Source organism: Chelonia mydas, chromosome 1 (genome assembly GCF_015237465.2).
Source record: "Chelonia mydas isolate rCheMyd1 chromosome 1, rCheMyd1.pri.v2, whole genome shotgun sequence".
In the NCBI taxonomy this organism is placed as follows: Eukaryota; Metazoa; Chordata; order Testudines; family Cheloniidae; genus Chelonia; species Chelonia mydas.
The window spans coordinates 115,050,072-115,064,059 of record NC_057849.1 but is presented as its reverse complement, the minus strand read 5'-3'; the positions used below and the strand labels follow the sequence as shown (position 1 = coordinate 115,064,059).

Sequence of the window (13,988 nt, the reverse complement as noted above, 5' to 3'; positions counted from 1 at the left end):
CAAACCTTCCTGCAGCTGCGGCTTTCCACAAAAACTGTTTTCAGTAGCTGACGTGCCTGTTGCCAATATACAGACCAATTAACAAAATATTTCTGCTAACCAAAAGTGGTTGTTCTCCAGGTTGTTACTAAGCAGTGTCTACTGTACTGTTATTCACACCTGGAGCAGTATAGCCATAATTGTAATGCTAAAGTGAATTATAATTAACTAATGCTTTGTGGAGCCACTATGGTCCAGGAGCTGTAGCGCTGGATTGGGTCTTCAGAGGCCTGGGTTCTAATCCTGCTGCTGCTTGGCTTGGGGCAAGTTGCTTCACTTCTGTTCCTCTCTCTGCCCTATGCCTGTCTTGTCCTTTTAGATCATAAAGTCTTTAGAGGAAAGGATTGTCTCTTACTATGTGCCTGTACAGTGTCTGATATGCTGGGGCCTGTGGGAATAAGAAATGTGATGGAGAGGCATAGTTTAAAGGTTTTATTAGTATAAGTTTGGGCTGACCCTGTCATCCATCACAAATTAAGCACAACTGTTTGACAAGAAAACTGTTCTGATTTTTCTACAAAACTAATATTTTTAAGGTATTTGCAAGTATTTCTGGTATTTAACTTGATGTAGTTAATCTTTTTTTGGGGGGGGGGGAGTGTGTGGATTAAGTAGAGAACTGTTATCTTGGACACTACAAATAAGGATGGAGCAGGGAGAGTGAAGGGTTGTTGATATTTTGGGATACTGTAACTGTTAATGTGTTTTACCTCTTCCCCTGCTTTTCTCGGTCTGTTTGTTGTTTTATGGAAGTTCTTTGGAAAGAAAAGAACAAGCAAACGCAAAACAAACATATAGAAACATACTTTCTGAAAAAGTTTGAGGTTCTTTTCATTGCAAAGGAACAGTAAGGGCTACAGGCAAAAGTTTTGTGTTCTTGTTTTGCAGTTTATCTATAAACCACTCCTGCCTGTTAGTGGTATTTCTAAACTAGTGCTGTACTAAATGTCCTTGCCGTTACTTTTGATTATTTCTGATAAAATTTTGTATTTATGCATGTGCTTTTGTTTTTTTAAAATTTTTAGAGACCCCACTGAAGAAGAAAACTGAAATTCTTTATCCAAGAAACAATACAATCGAAGTGGAACTTGGTAAGAAATGGGCTCATCGCACATTATAAAAATTGAGAGTCTTTTATCTCATTGTCAATCCATAACCCCTTTATTATGGTCCTCAGACTTCTTGAGTCTGGGAAACCTTTCCTGTATTTTCCCAAAATTCATTGAACCTCCATTTATATTATTATTATTTATTATTATTTTTTAAAGGGGTGGTTCCTCATCTATCTCCTGTCAGTCATCTTGGGATTGCTAAAAAGGCTGAGGCTCCGGCTGGGCTTCTTACATGGCTGAAGTAGCAGCTGCAAAGTGGTCGACTTGATATCTTTTGACCATCCTACATAAATATTGAGTAACTTTCAGTGAAGAGGGTAAAGGGGAGGTTCAGAAAAGGGCAATGAGAAAAATTAGGGATGTGGAAAAATTCTTAATGAAGCAAGATTGAATAGATTTTGATTGTTTACCTTAGAAAGGAGATGAACAAGAGGGGACATGATAGACATCCTCCCCACAAGCAAATGAAACCCCACCCTGCTCCAAGCAGAGTTTTGATTCCAAAAATGGAAAAGTGCCAGAGACTGCATGGTCTGCTTGGGACTGTACTGCTGCTATTGATTTTGTGTGGAAGATGTTCAGATGCCATGTTGATGGGCAGCAATTTAAAACCCGAAGACAGATAAAAGTATATACAATAATAAATTATATCGAAGGTAGTAGCTTCTGCCCTTCTCGTCTCCTAATACAATGAGAAGTCTTTCGATTAAAGTAAAAAAGTGGCAGATGCGAAACTAAGTGCTTCTGGCACAACATGTAATTAGATTGTAGAACTTGCTGTCACAGGAAGTCTTTGAGCCCCAAATTTAGCAAGGTTCAAAAACTGTTTTGGATGTTGATAGAGAGAGCCACACTTTTTACAGTCAATGATATGATTAAGAAGAATAGCCACACTTTTTTACAGTTAATGATATGATTTATTTTGGGCAGGATATTAAACCCCATGCTTCAGGGCTTTGGCCCATGTCTAACTATTAGAGATCAGGATGAGACCTAATGTGGAGGGCAGCTTATTTCACATCTTCCTACCACAGGGTTCTTATACTTCCCTCTGAAGCATCTGGCACTAACTTTTGTCAGAGGTAGAGCACTGTACTAGATGGACCTCAGATCTGATCCAATGTGGCAATTCCTATGTTCTTAAATACTTTCTAATGAATTGAGGTGGGGGGATCTATGTCCCTTCCCGAAATGCCAGGGGCTCCCACCCTGATTCAGTGTTTCATGTTTCACCTTCCAAAGCTTGCCTTTAAAAGGGACTTGAAAAGGGGGCTGGGGAGAAAGGGTAAGTGATGTTTTTCCTGCTTTGAGAAGTCTAAACAAATCCCGGTAATATGTTTTCAAATTTAAAAATAAAAACCCGATAGAAGCTGGGACTGGACTTGATAATTGCCCAGCTCTGTTCTCTCCCTCTGAAGCATCTGTTGCTGGCCGCTTTTGGAAGACAGGATACTGGGTTAGATGGACCATAGGTCTGATCCATTATGGCCATTCTTATGTTCTTAACCAAACCTGCATTTTTGTATCTTTTTAGACTGTCCAGTCATGTCTTTCCTGTCTCTGTGTGTGTGTGTGTGTGCGTGTGCAGGGGGGAGGGGAATAGGAAAGAATGGAATGGGATTCGGAACCGGATTCGCTTGCAGACTGAGATGTGCGTTGTGATCTTTCTCAGCCCTTAAGTGAAGAGCTGGGGAATGTCGAAGCTTTAACAGATTTTTTTTCCCATTAGATCTTCAAATCTTTATAGGATGTTTAACTTAAATAGATGTTAACAAAAGCAAACATAACAGAGTTTTAAACAGCCTGGATAAATGCCACTCCTTTCAGACCCTGATGCTACAAACACTTATTCACATGAGTAACTTCACACATGTGTTTACTGGATTGGACCTTAATCAAATTTCCCTTGCTTGTATTTGAAATGTCATAATTCTACCAGTTTTCCAATTGTTCGTAGAGTCAGGGAAAATAAAGCAGGCAAGACTTGAATTTCTAATGTTTAAAAAAAAGGGGGGGAAAACCCTTAAACAAACCCTCACTTCATGTCACCTTTGTCTGTTGAAAAGAAACAACAAAGGCACAAATCTATGTGTTTTCCTTTGTGGGTCACCTTTAATCCTAGAAATGGAAAAAAATGAAATGCTTATCACAAATAAAATCCAAGCAAAAATTGTATAATTAACAACAACAAAAAAAAGTCACTGCTTTTGTTGCTTCATGTCCTGTATGCTGTTTGGCTTATGAATTCTTTAGGGCAAGACCCTTTACTCCTGAGGCAATTGTGCGCCACTGTACATGCTCAGAATTCATGTTCCGTGCAGGGTTTTTTCCCCGCAGTAAATACATTCTGCCCAAGAAGTGCTGCAGTTCTGCCTTTTGCCTACAAGAGGCCGTTGTGGCACCAGAACAGCTGGCTGACTGGCATTAACAGCTAGCAGTCTGTTGTGTTCATTACAGCAGCCTGCTGGTGGAGCCAGAGTGGGGCATATGGGGTTGCTGGGAGGGTCATGGACTGGGGTCCAGAAGGGCTAATGGGGAGCACAGGCTGGGACTTGGGTTCAGGGCTGACAGCATTGAGCCAGGGCCTGAATGGGAAGGGGCTCCAGCACCATATGATGATGGGGGATAGGAGGGCTATATGGGGATGGGGGTAGATGTGCCTTACTGAATGGGAGAGACTTGGGGTCAGCCAGGGTCTGCATGGGAGAGGTTCCCCAACTCCCTAAGAATCCCCCCACCCAAAGAAACTGTTCCATACTTTTCCCACCCGCACCCAACAACCCTACGAGTTCAATCCGAGGCTCCTTCCTGCTCCCTCATCTCCTCTGTTACCCTCGACTCCCCCAAGTCTTTGCACTGCTTCTGTGGGGTGCAGAAATACAGTTCTGTGTTGTAGTTTAAATGAATTGCTCAAAGTTCTGTATTAATATGCCTATTAAGGAATCTATTTGTCAAAAAAAAAATATTTCCTGAATCTTTTTGTTTTGTTTTTTGTTTTGTTATCTGTATTGTTACAGACATACTTGCTGACAGGTATTTTGAAATAAATTACCAAAAATAATTGCAACTGGTGTGTTTATACTGTGTTATTTTGACAAATAAAATGTGCAGAATTTTGCAGAATTTTAAAATATCGTGTACAGAATTTTTAGGTGCAGAATTCCCCCAGGAGTAGCCCTTGTCTTCATACTTTTGTGAAAAAGCATTTAGTTCTCTTTTGGTGCTATACCATCCATAATAAAAAGTGGTTCTGGAATTCTACTTTCAACAAATATGATGTTTTGTCTTCTACAATAAGAGTCTGTCCAGCACACTTCAAGAAAATTTTTGCAGGATAAAGAGCAACTGATTTTGTCCTAGCGATCTGCTGATCTGGACCAAATGTAAAAAATGACAAGGGTTGTGATATATTTAAACCTCTCCTAATTGTTGTGGATGGAAGAGTTTTGTATTCGTTCTTTTACGAATTTTCTACTTTGACCTTTTCAAGCTTCGCACTGAAGCCATAAACCTGAGAGAACATTATTTCATCCATAGATGTGTCAAATTTAAGAGGCAATTATGGTCATTTTGTTCAGAGTAGAATTAACATATTTATTCTCTGAAGGGATTAATTTACTGGGCTCTTTATAATTTGCTAGGTTAGCGCTTGTAAAACAGCTGATGGTCTGACAAGGGATCTTCATAATTCTGCAAACTCCCTCCTTCGTTCTGTCAGATTACTCTTTAGATATTTACTGGCGTTGGTTGCTAATGTTTCCCATGTTCCTTTACATGAGTGGATCTCATGACTTTGCAGAGTAAACAATATCTCATGGCCATTTTCTAATGCTATTTTTCAGGGTCCAGTGTTATCGTGGACTGCAACGTATCAAGTTTTAAAGATAGTTCAATTGGTATATCCTGGAGAGTCAATAATACTTTAGTCAATTTTTTGTTTATGGGGAGAGTCCAAGAGGGAAATCAGTAAGTATACTTGCATATAAAAATGCATATCAGTTGATCACTGACTGCAATGTATGACAATATCCTTAGTGTTTGTAATGCCTCTCTTTGCTTCCCAGGAGGGATCCTAATTCTGTGTTTCTTAGAGACCAATTTGGACTACTAGTATCCTACTAAACTTCAATGGAGTCTAGGAGAAAAAATAACATGGATACTTCGGAACATATTGCTATACAAAAAAATCTGTTCACTGGGCAAGGCACCACTCAGGGGCTATAACCCCCAAGCATCACCAGTCTGCATTGGTTCTCCCCTCCCCCAAAGAAAAATATTCCTGAAAATTAAGTGTATGAGCTACTGAAGCAAATCTGTCCAACAGCTGCATATGGAAACCTCATGTGCTTTTTAGAAAGTAGAATACTAGCAGTTTTGCCAACTCTGAGAGGTCAAAAATCATGAGTTAGGTCCTCCAAAATAGCAAAATTGTCTCAAAAAATCATGAGATTTATAAAAATAGATTTGGGGTTCTTTCTATTTGCCTTTTGGTTTTTGGGGTGCACTTGGGTCAGATTTTTAAGCTTTTCTCTTCAACTATGAGGGCTAGAAATGTTTTCTTTTTAAATGAAGACTGAGATTCTTAAGAAATTATTCAGTTACATGAGCTGAGGCTTTCAGAAAAATGCCAAATATCATGAGACTTTGTAATAAAATCGTAGAAATTACAGGGTAGGGAAGGGACCTTGACAGGTCATCTAGTGCAGCCCCCCATCCTGATGGAGGACCTAGATCAGTGGTGGGCAGCCTGCAGGCCACACGAGGCCCATCAGGGTAATCCGCTGGTGGGCTGCCAAACAGTTTGCTTACATTTGCACGGCCACCTGCCGCTCCCAGTGGCCGCGGTTTGCTGTTCCTGGCCAACAGGAGGTGCGGGTGGCCGTGCAAATGTAAACAATCTATCTGGTGGCCTGCCAGCGGGATTACCCTGACAGGCCACATGCGGTCCGCAGGTTGCCCACCACTAACCTAGACCATCCCAGACAGGTGTTTGCATAACCTGTTGTTAATATCCTCCAATGATGGGGATTCCACAACCTTCCTTGGTAATCTATTCCAGTACTTACCTAATATACAAATAGCAGGTTTTCCTACTATCTAACCTCAATCTCCTTTGCTGAAGATTAAGCCGATTACTACTTATCGTAGCTTCAGTGGTCAAGGGGTACAATTGAACAGCATCCCCTTTGTAACAGCCCTGACTGTGTTTTGAAGACTGCTACCAGGTCCCACCTCAGTCTTACCTTCTCAAGACTAAACATATCCCGGTGTTTTTTTAACCTTTCTTCATCGGCCATGTTTTCTAAACCTTTTATTGTTTTTTGTGGGCTTTCTTCAAATTGTCCACATCTTTCTCAAAGTGTGGCTCCCAAAACTGGATACAGTATTCCAGCTGAGGCCTCCCCAGTGCCAAGTAGTGTGGAACAATTAGCTCCTGTCACTTACATACAGCACTCGTGTTGATGCACCCTGGAATATTAGCCTTTTTTGCAACTGCATCACATTGTTGGCTCATACTCAATTATGTCTACTGCTTTCCCTTTATCCACTTTGTCAGTAACCTTGTCAAAGAAGGAAATTAGGTTGGTTTGGTGTGGTTTGTTCTTGACAAATCCAAGTTGGCTATTACGTATCACTGTCTTATCCTCTATATGCTTACAAATCGATTGTTTGAAATATGAGAGTTGGCAGCACTGTCATAGAATTGCCTCATGTCTTTCTCACTGGGCAATGATAGCATGAATAAGATTCTTACATGTATGTAAATCTAGTCTATTTTGACTGAGAGCTCCTAGTGCTATCTCCCTATGTGTCTACACATGAGGTCATGCTCTTGACTGGAGCTGCGAGGTACATCTATAATTCAGATAATTTATAATCATAGACTCCAGATATCCGTCTGTTTTGAAAAGATTCAGGCACATTTCAGACATGTCTGAAGATAAAATATAACCATTGTCCTGTTTTGTTTTCAAATGAAGAAACCTGCCTAATGCCGCTTTTATTATTTTAATTATTCACTACCTTTTTGGATAGAGAAGATTCTTTTCCCGATGGGTACTTATTCTCTACAGTGACACTCAGCATCACAGAAGTGAAGCAGGAGGATTATGGACGTCAGTTTGTGTGTCATGCCGGTGAAGTTGCAGCCTACATTGCATTAAGACAGTCAGGTCAGGCCTTCAGTCTTAATAATGTTCTGAACTGCTCTCGTAGCCAGGACTTAATTTAAAAAAGAGATGAGGGGAACACTTTGAAAAGGGACAGACAAAGGGTGTGTGAAAATTTGGGATAATGGGCAGGAAAGAGGCTATAAAATCATTGTAAATCGTGGAATAGCTTAATTAATGTCAAAGGAGTTACTATAGATTTACTGAGCGGATTATTCACCAAAACATCAGCGGTAAGGCAGATGGAGTAGAATACATAAGGAAAAGCAAATTCTGAATTTGCACCAGACATCTGGTTCTGAGAGTGGTGCTTCTCCAGCCAGAGAACCAAGCATTCAGTGTTCCCATGTGTCCAGTCAAGACAGCATAAATTTCAAGTATTGAATTCCTTCAATGAACTGCTTACAAATAAGCTGTAGACCTAGAATTATTTGTCATCAATTATTTGGAATAATGAATACAGTCAAGAAAATCACAATCGGTTTGCAGATAATTCATGAACAGAAAAAGAGGAGAGATGTCAGATTTTTGTTATGAATTATTCACAGTTATAACTGTCTTTAGGCAGCTTAAAAGGGCTCTAATTTCAGAATTCTACACAATTTTGTTTGAAAGTTCCTAACTTGACCAATGCTGCCACTTAAATATATTACATATTTTTCCTTTGCTAATGTAGTTCGAAATTTTCAAGGATACTTGACAGGAGGACTCCTTGCCCCAGTGTTTGTAATAGTTGTTGCCATATTAATCTACAAGTATTTCAAGGTTGACATTGTGCTCTGGTATCGAAAATTCTGTCGTCCTTTTCTGAGTAAAGAAGGTAGGTGTGTATAGCCATGTAGCTAATGTACATGGCATAGAATCCCAGGATTCATTAAGAATTCTTAAGTGAATAAGAAGCTACATTTATTTTGTGTAGCCTTTCTAAGGGGGAGCAGATGCAGGAAATGTCCCTGAATGAGCAAGCTTGTTTGGAATTTCCATCTGTGTGTTGTGTTGTGTTTGCAATATGGATGATGAAAAGATTGAGTACCAGATTTTTAAAAGGGCTTCTACTCAGTGTCCTTTTTTGCAGATACAATCTTCTCCAATGTATTTTACACACAGTCAGTTAAGAGTGCAAATCCTCTCTTTTAGATGCTGAAGTACTTCAGTATGGCCATCTTAGGCCTGGGCTACACTGTGGGGGAGGGGGTTCGAACTAAGATATGCAACTTCAGCTACGCTATTCACCTAGCTGAATTCAAAGTATCGTATTTTGACTTACCTGGCTGTCCTCACGGCGGCGAGTCGACTGCGGTGGCTCCCTGATCTACGCCGCTTACTCCTCCTGCCAAGGTGGTGTACAGGCGTCGATTCGGGGATTGATTTATCGCGTCTAGACGAGACGTGATAAATCGATCCCCGATAGATCGATCCGGCAGGTAGTTAAGACGTACCCTTAGTGGTGTCATTTTTATTTGTATTGTGATAGTACCGAGAAGCCCAGAGATCTCTTGTGCTAGGCTCTGTACAACATATAGCAAAATGATGATCATCTCTGCACTGAATAGTTTACAGTTTAAGACTCCATAGACAACAGGTGGATATGATGAACAGTGAAGGGGAACACAAGGTACCAATGGAATGATACTGGTTAGCATGATAAGCAGTGGTCACAGAACACCGCCATTCTAATCATTGTCCAGTGTAAGTATCATAACAGAGATGGAGGGGTTTGAAGGAGGGCAATGCAGTACTTTTGTAGATATTGATATGGCTCTCCTATGAGGCATAAGGATAGGATGGGAGAAAGTGTGCTTGTTGGAAAACATTATAATTTTAACTGTAAGATGTGAAACTATGATTCGCTGAAGGTGAAAAAAAATATGGGTGCAGTCTTTGAAAGTGCAAAATGTGCTCCAACAAAAAAGGAAGTCTGCTATTTTAAAATCTGAGCTTAGATGCACTTTGAACAGAGGGTGTGAAATGCCTTATATATGTAAGCTACCAGACGTTGGCTTGTGTAGGTAGTAAAGCAGATATGTAAATCTGCTAGAAACATAAACCTGAAAAAAGGTTTATCTGCTCTCTGCTTTGCAGGGAAACTCTTTCTAACTGCGAGACATGCATACTACAGAATACTTATATATGCAGAGCAGGTCTTGTAATGAAAGGCTGATGTCACCAAGAGCTACTGCTGCAGCTGACAAGGTGACAATGTGATAAGGTAGTTTATTGCTCAGTGTTAAAACAGAAATCAGGGTAGTTCTCAACCTTTCCAGATGACTGTACCACTTTCAGGGGTCTGATTTGTCTTGCATACCCCACGTTTCACCTCAATTAAAAACTCTGGCTTCGGCTTCAGCACCGCATGGTAGGGCTTGAGCTTCGGCTTTCTGCCCTGGGCCCCAGTGAGTCTAACGCTGGCTTGGGAGACCCTATTGAAATGAACTCCCAGTTTGAGGATCGCTGATATAGTATATAGAGCAGTATAAACAAGTCCTTGTCTGTATGAAATTTTAGTTTGTACTGACTTAGCTAGTGCTTTTTTATGTAGCCTGTTGTTAAACTAGGCAAATATCTAGATGAGCTGATGTACCCCCTGGAAGACCTCTGAGTACTCTCAGGGATACGCATAGTCCTGGTTGAGAACCACTGTGCTAAGGCAGCAGTGAAGAACTTCTAGCCAGCCCTGCAACTTTTAGTATTTTTCATTCTAGATAGGTAGTAAAATAGTAAATTTGGGCAATTTTTAAATTTGCCTGAATAATTAAATGCAATTAATTTTGGTGGTATTTTTTTGCAGCATTTAACAAAGATTACTTTATTATTAACCTGTGTTTATTTGTATGTTCTATTCAAACAATTAACTCATGCAATAAAGTTTAAAATAGAAAAGGTGGGAAAATATTCTTCTTCCTTTAAAATAATTTTTGTCTTACAAATCTCACTGCTTCTATCTTGTTCAGTTTCAGATGGGAAGATCTATGATGCATATGTATTGTATCCAAAAATCAACAAAGTAGATTGCATCTACCCACCAGATAACTTTGTGCTAATGCTGCTTCCTGAGGTCTTAGAGAGACAGTGTGGATATAATCTGTTTATACTTGGAAGAGATGATCTACCAGGAAAAGGTAAAATGAAAAATCATGGTATTCTCTCATTGCCTTTAAAGTAGAACTGGGTGAGTGTTTTCATCATTCTCTTTAAATACTAGAGCAGGGTAGGAAAGTTTTACATCACTGTGGTCCCATGGGTCACATCATGACACAGAGGCAGGAGATTAAGGCAACAATTTTTATAATAGTAATTTCGGAAATATGGATGCTCTGAAATATTTTAAATTGGAATTAGGTTGGAATGGAACTACTAGTGGGAGGAGAGGCGGCCACTTGGCAACAAAACCCAATGTGTCTCCAAGCTGAACTTCAGTAGAGAGAGGTCAAGGGAAGAGAATAGCTTGCCTAAAGGTTTTGGATACTACACCTAGAAAGGGGAAGGTTCAGGGTTCCTCTCCCAAGCAAAATTCATGTAATACTTCACACCCAATCCTCTGTTAATTCCTGCTTCAGGTCAAGTATTGGCAGCATTCCCCATAGTCCCTGAATTCTCAGTGCTTCAAGAAGGGCTGGTTCTAGCACTGTGTCCTACGTGTGACTGACCAAAAGCATTGGTCCTGGCAGGATATACTCTCCTCTTCTATCTGATTCTTGTATTGGTTTCATATTTTTGTTATCCCATCTCTGGTTTTCTCTCTCTCTCCAATGTTTTTTGTCCTGTTGTCCCTCCTCTGCAGTCTTCCCCTGATTCCTCATTTCCTTTCATTTCAGATTTGATTTTCCTTTCTCTCTTTATTTCCTCTTCCCCCATCTCATGTTTCCCTTTCATTTTTTCATCTCCTCCATGGATCCTTCAGTTGCACCTTTTTGTTTGTAGGGGGAACTTCATTGCTGGCCCCACTTGCCCCACAATACAGACAAACCCTTGAAATTTTGGGTATCTTTTCACTGAACATTCTCAGAAAGAGGCAGTTTGCTTCCACTTACCCTTTTCACCTTTCCCTATGACATACTCCACCTTTTCCCCATACCATGTAGATAACATGAGACTGCTGCTGCTTGTGTTCCCATGTGATGGGCTTTACACATCTCCCACTAGGTGGCACTCTGCTCCTAAATCTCTCTGCAACGTGTCTATGGGCAGAGTTTGGAATAGAGTGTTTTTGGCATCATAGGAGCAACTCTTTCTTCCACTTTTCCTGGTCTTAAAGGTAAGAGCAGTGCTCTGGAAGGGAGGAAAGGCTAATCTGCTAGTGATCTCAGAGAGAGCGAGAGATCTGGTATGATATAGAACATCAAGAAGTTGATTGGTTTTAGTACAATAAAACCTAACCAGTTGGTACTGGATGTTTGTTCTTTCTAATACTTCTGCACTATCCCATTTGCTTACGATAGAAAAGACATTTTTTCACTGTTAACGTGCTCTTATTTTGTACTGTACATTTACATTTATATTAAAATATCAGAATAAAAAATTGCTTCTGAGGTAATTGATTTTGAAATATGGCTACAAAGCAAAATGGATTTTTTTTGTTACTAGTTATAATTGTAGAATTCATATTTCTGAAAGAAATCTTTAAATAGAGAGAATTTCTTTTTAGTAACATGTTTAATTGATTTTCATCTGGGGTAGTGAAAAGTAGCAATAAACATTATTCTTCGAGTGCTGGCCCCTATGTGTATTCCACCGTGGATACGCATTCACTCCATGCACCTGGAGCCAGAGAACTTTGAAAGCAGAGTCTGTTGGTCCACACACACATGCCCCGAGGCTTACCTCGTGCCTCTGACTGAGGAGGTAAAGGGCAAGGCGGACCGACTGCGTCTCCATATCCTTCTCACCATGGTCCAGCTCAGAATCTCTAGAGTCCAAAGCTTTGGCTTTCTCTTTTATTTATTAATAGATATCTGTCAATAGTTTTTATAGTTCTAGAATTTTAAAGGTTTTATCTGATAGTTTTAATGTTTTCTGGTTATTTAGTTAGTCTCTCCCAACCTGGAGGGCACCCCCCCACCCCGCCAGTTTGGGTACTGGACTATGCCCAGAACTCTGGGCTTCAAAATTTGTGCTTCCTCTCTGCAATCCTTCTCAGTCAGTGATGACCACCAATGCTGCATGTGCTGCCTTGGGGGAGTCCACATCATGGCAAGGGCAGGAACTTTGCCACAGGAAGCACCTAATGGAAAATGCCATGAGGCAGCAATCAGACGTATGCTGGGGGCGGGGAAGTCCCCCAGCCTGGATCAGCCTGATTCTGAAAAGAGTGCACCTCCTGCCATGAAGTCTGACCCAGGAGCAAAGAAGTCTATCCCCACAGATCCCTTGATGGGGTATTGTTGGGAGAGTAGGGAGCATTCTCATGAGCATTAGGCTAAGTCCTTTTCCAAATCCTCTTTGAAGAAGTCGGATTCAGCCCTGTCTAAACCGAGCAAGTCTATAAGCTCAGCCCAAGAAAACCTAGCAAGTCCTATGTCTTAGAGCTATGACAAGGAAACCTAAAAGTCTAGGGCTCCGTTGGCACCAGATCGCAATCTGGCACCTGCAGACCACTAAGTCCAACATCTCCCTACTCCCACACACCTTTTGGGGTTGTCGAGCACTCTTTTTCAACACCTGGAGTACAGTGGATAAATGGGTGCTGAACATCATCCATTCTGTCTGTAAGATATAGTTTATGTCCCTTCCCCCTCCAAAACTTCCTTCCTCACCCCCTCTTGGGGGCCACTCTCATGATAAGATTCTCAGACAAAGTGGAATCCCTCTTTAAGTGGTAAGCGATAGAGAAGGTTGCTCTTTAGTACCAAGGGTGGGGGTTTTACTTGACATACTGGGGTCAGACTATATCCTCTCAAAGAATCCCAAAATGGATCTCTGACTGTTACAAGGGGCTCCATCCACGTTTGTGGGACACTATGCCTTGGTACAGGACTTCTCTGCCGATACATCTTTTGGAATCACAGTCCTTCATTCGGCTCTGCCATCTACAACCTCTCACTCTCCTCCTATCTGAGTACTGCGTGTCAGTCACCTACAGTGAATACCCATAGGGACCAGCACTTGAAGAGAAAGTTACTTACCTTTTAGTAACTGGAAATTCTTCAAGATGTGTAGTCCTATCTGCATTCCTCTACCTGCCCTCCTTCCCCTCTGCTTTGGATCTTCTGTGATTTGCGGTGGAGAAGCAGGGCCGTCCCTAGCTATTCTGGGACCCTATGCAGCCCCCCCATGGGGGGGGCAGTGGTTGTGGGGCCCCAGTCCTCCACGTGGGGGAGGAGGGCCTGGCACCAGGCCTCTGCGGGGAGGCAAGGCTGGCTTGGGGGGCAGGTGGGAACCGCCCCCCCAGCACTCACTGGCAGCACGGCTGGGTCCAGGTCACTGCACTTCCCGCCGCTGGTGAGTGCAGGCCCAGCCCTGCTGCAGAGTCCTCAGGGGAGTGGGGGTGGAGCGGGGAGGCGGAGCAGGGGTGGGGACATGGGGAAGAGGTAGAGCAGGGGCTGGAGCAGCACGCAGCTGCGCAGGGCACCAGGAAATTTGGTGCCCCAAATTTCCTGGTGCCCTACGCAGCTGCGTACTTTGCGTATGGGTAAGGACGGCCCTGTGGAGAAGGAACTGGAGAGGCAGT

The 13,988-nt window shown here is 41.7% G+C and overlaps 1 protein-coding gene across 3 annotated transcripts in view; it reads left to right on the top strand.

Moving 5' to 3' along the window:
* LOC102945219 (interleukin-1 receptor-like 2) overlaps window positions 1-13,988 on the top strand; it is a 47,163-nt gene that overhangs the window by 29,122 nt on the left and 4,053 nt on the right. For all 3 annotated transcript variants that reach the window (XM_043536762.1, XM_027831096.3, XM_027831097.3), the window contains 5 exons: window positions 1,065-1,130; window positions 4,994-5,117; window positions 7,188-7,324; window positions 7,998-8,141; window positions 10,273-10,440. In XM_043536762.1, coding sequence (XP_043392697.1) covers window positions 1,065-1,130; window positions 4,994-5,117; window positions 7,188-7,324; window positions 7,998-8,141; window positions 10,273-10,440 — 639 coding nt within the window. The remainder of the gene's footprint in view (window positions 1-1,064; window positions 1,131-4,993; window positions 5,118-7,187; window positions 7,325-7,997; window positions 8,142-10,272; window positions 10,441-13,988) is intronic.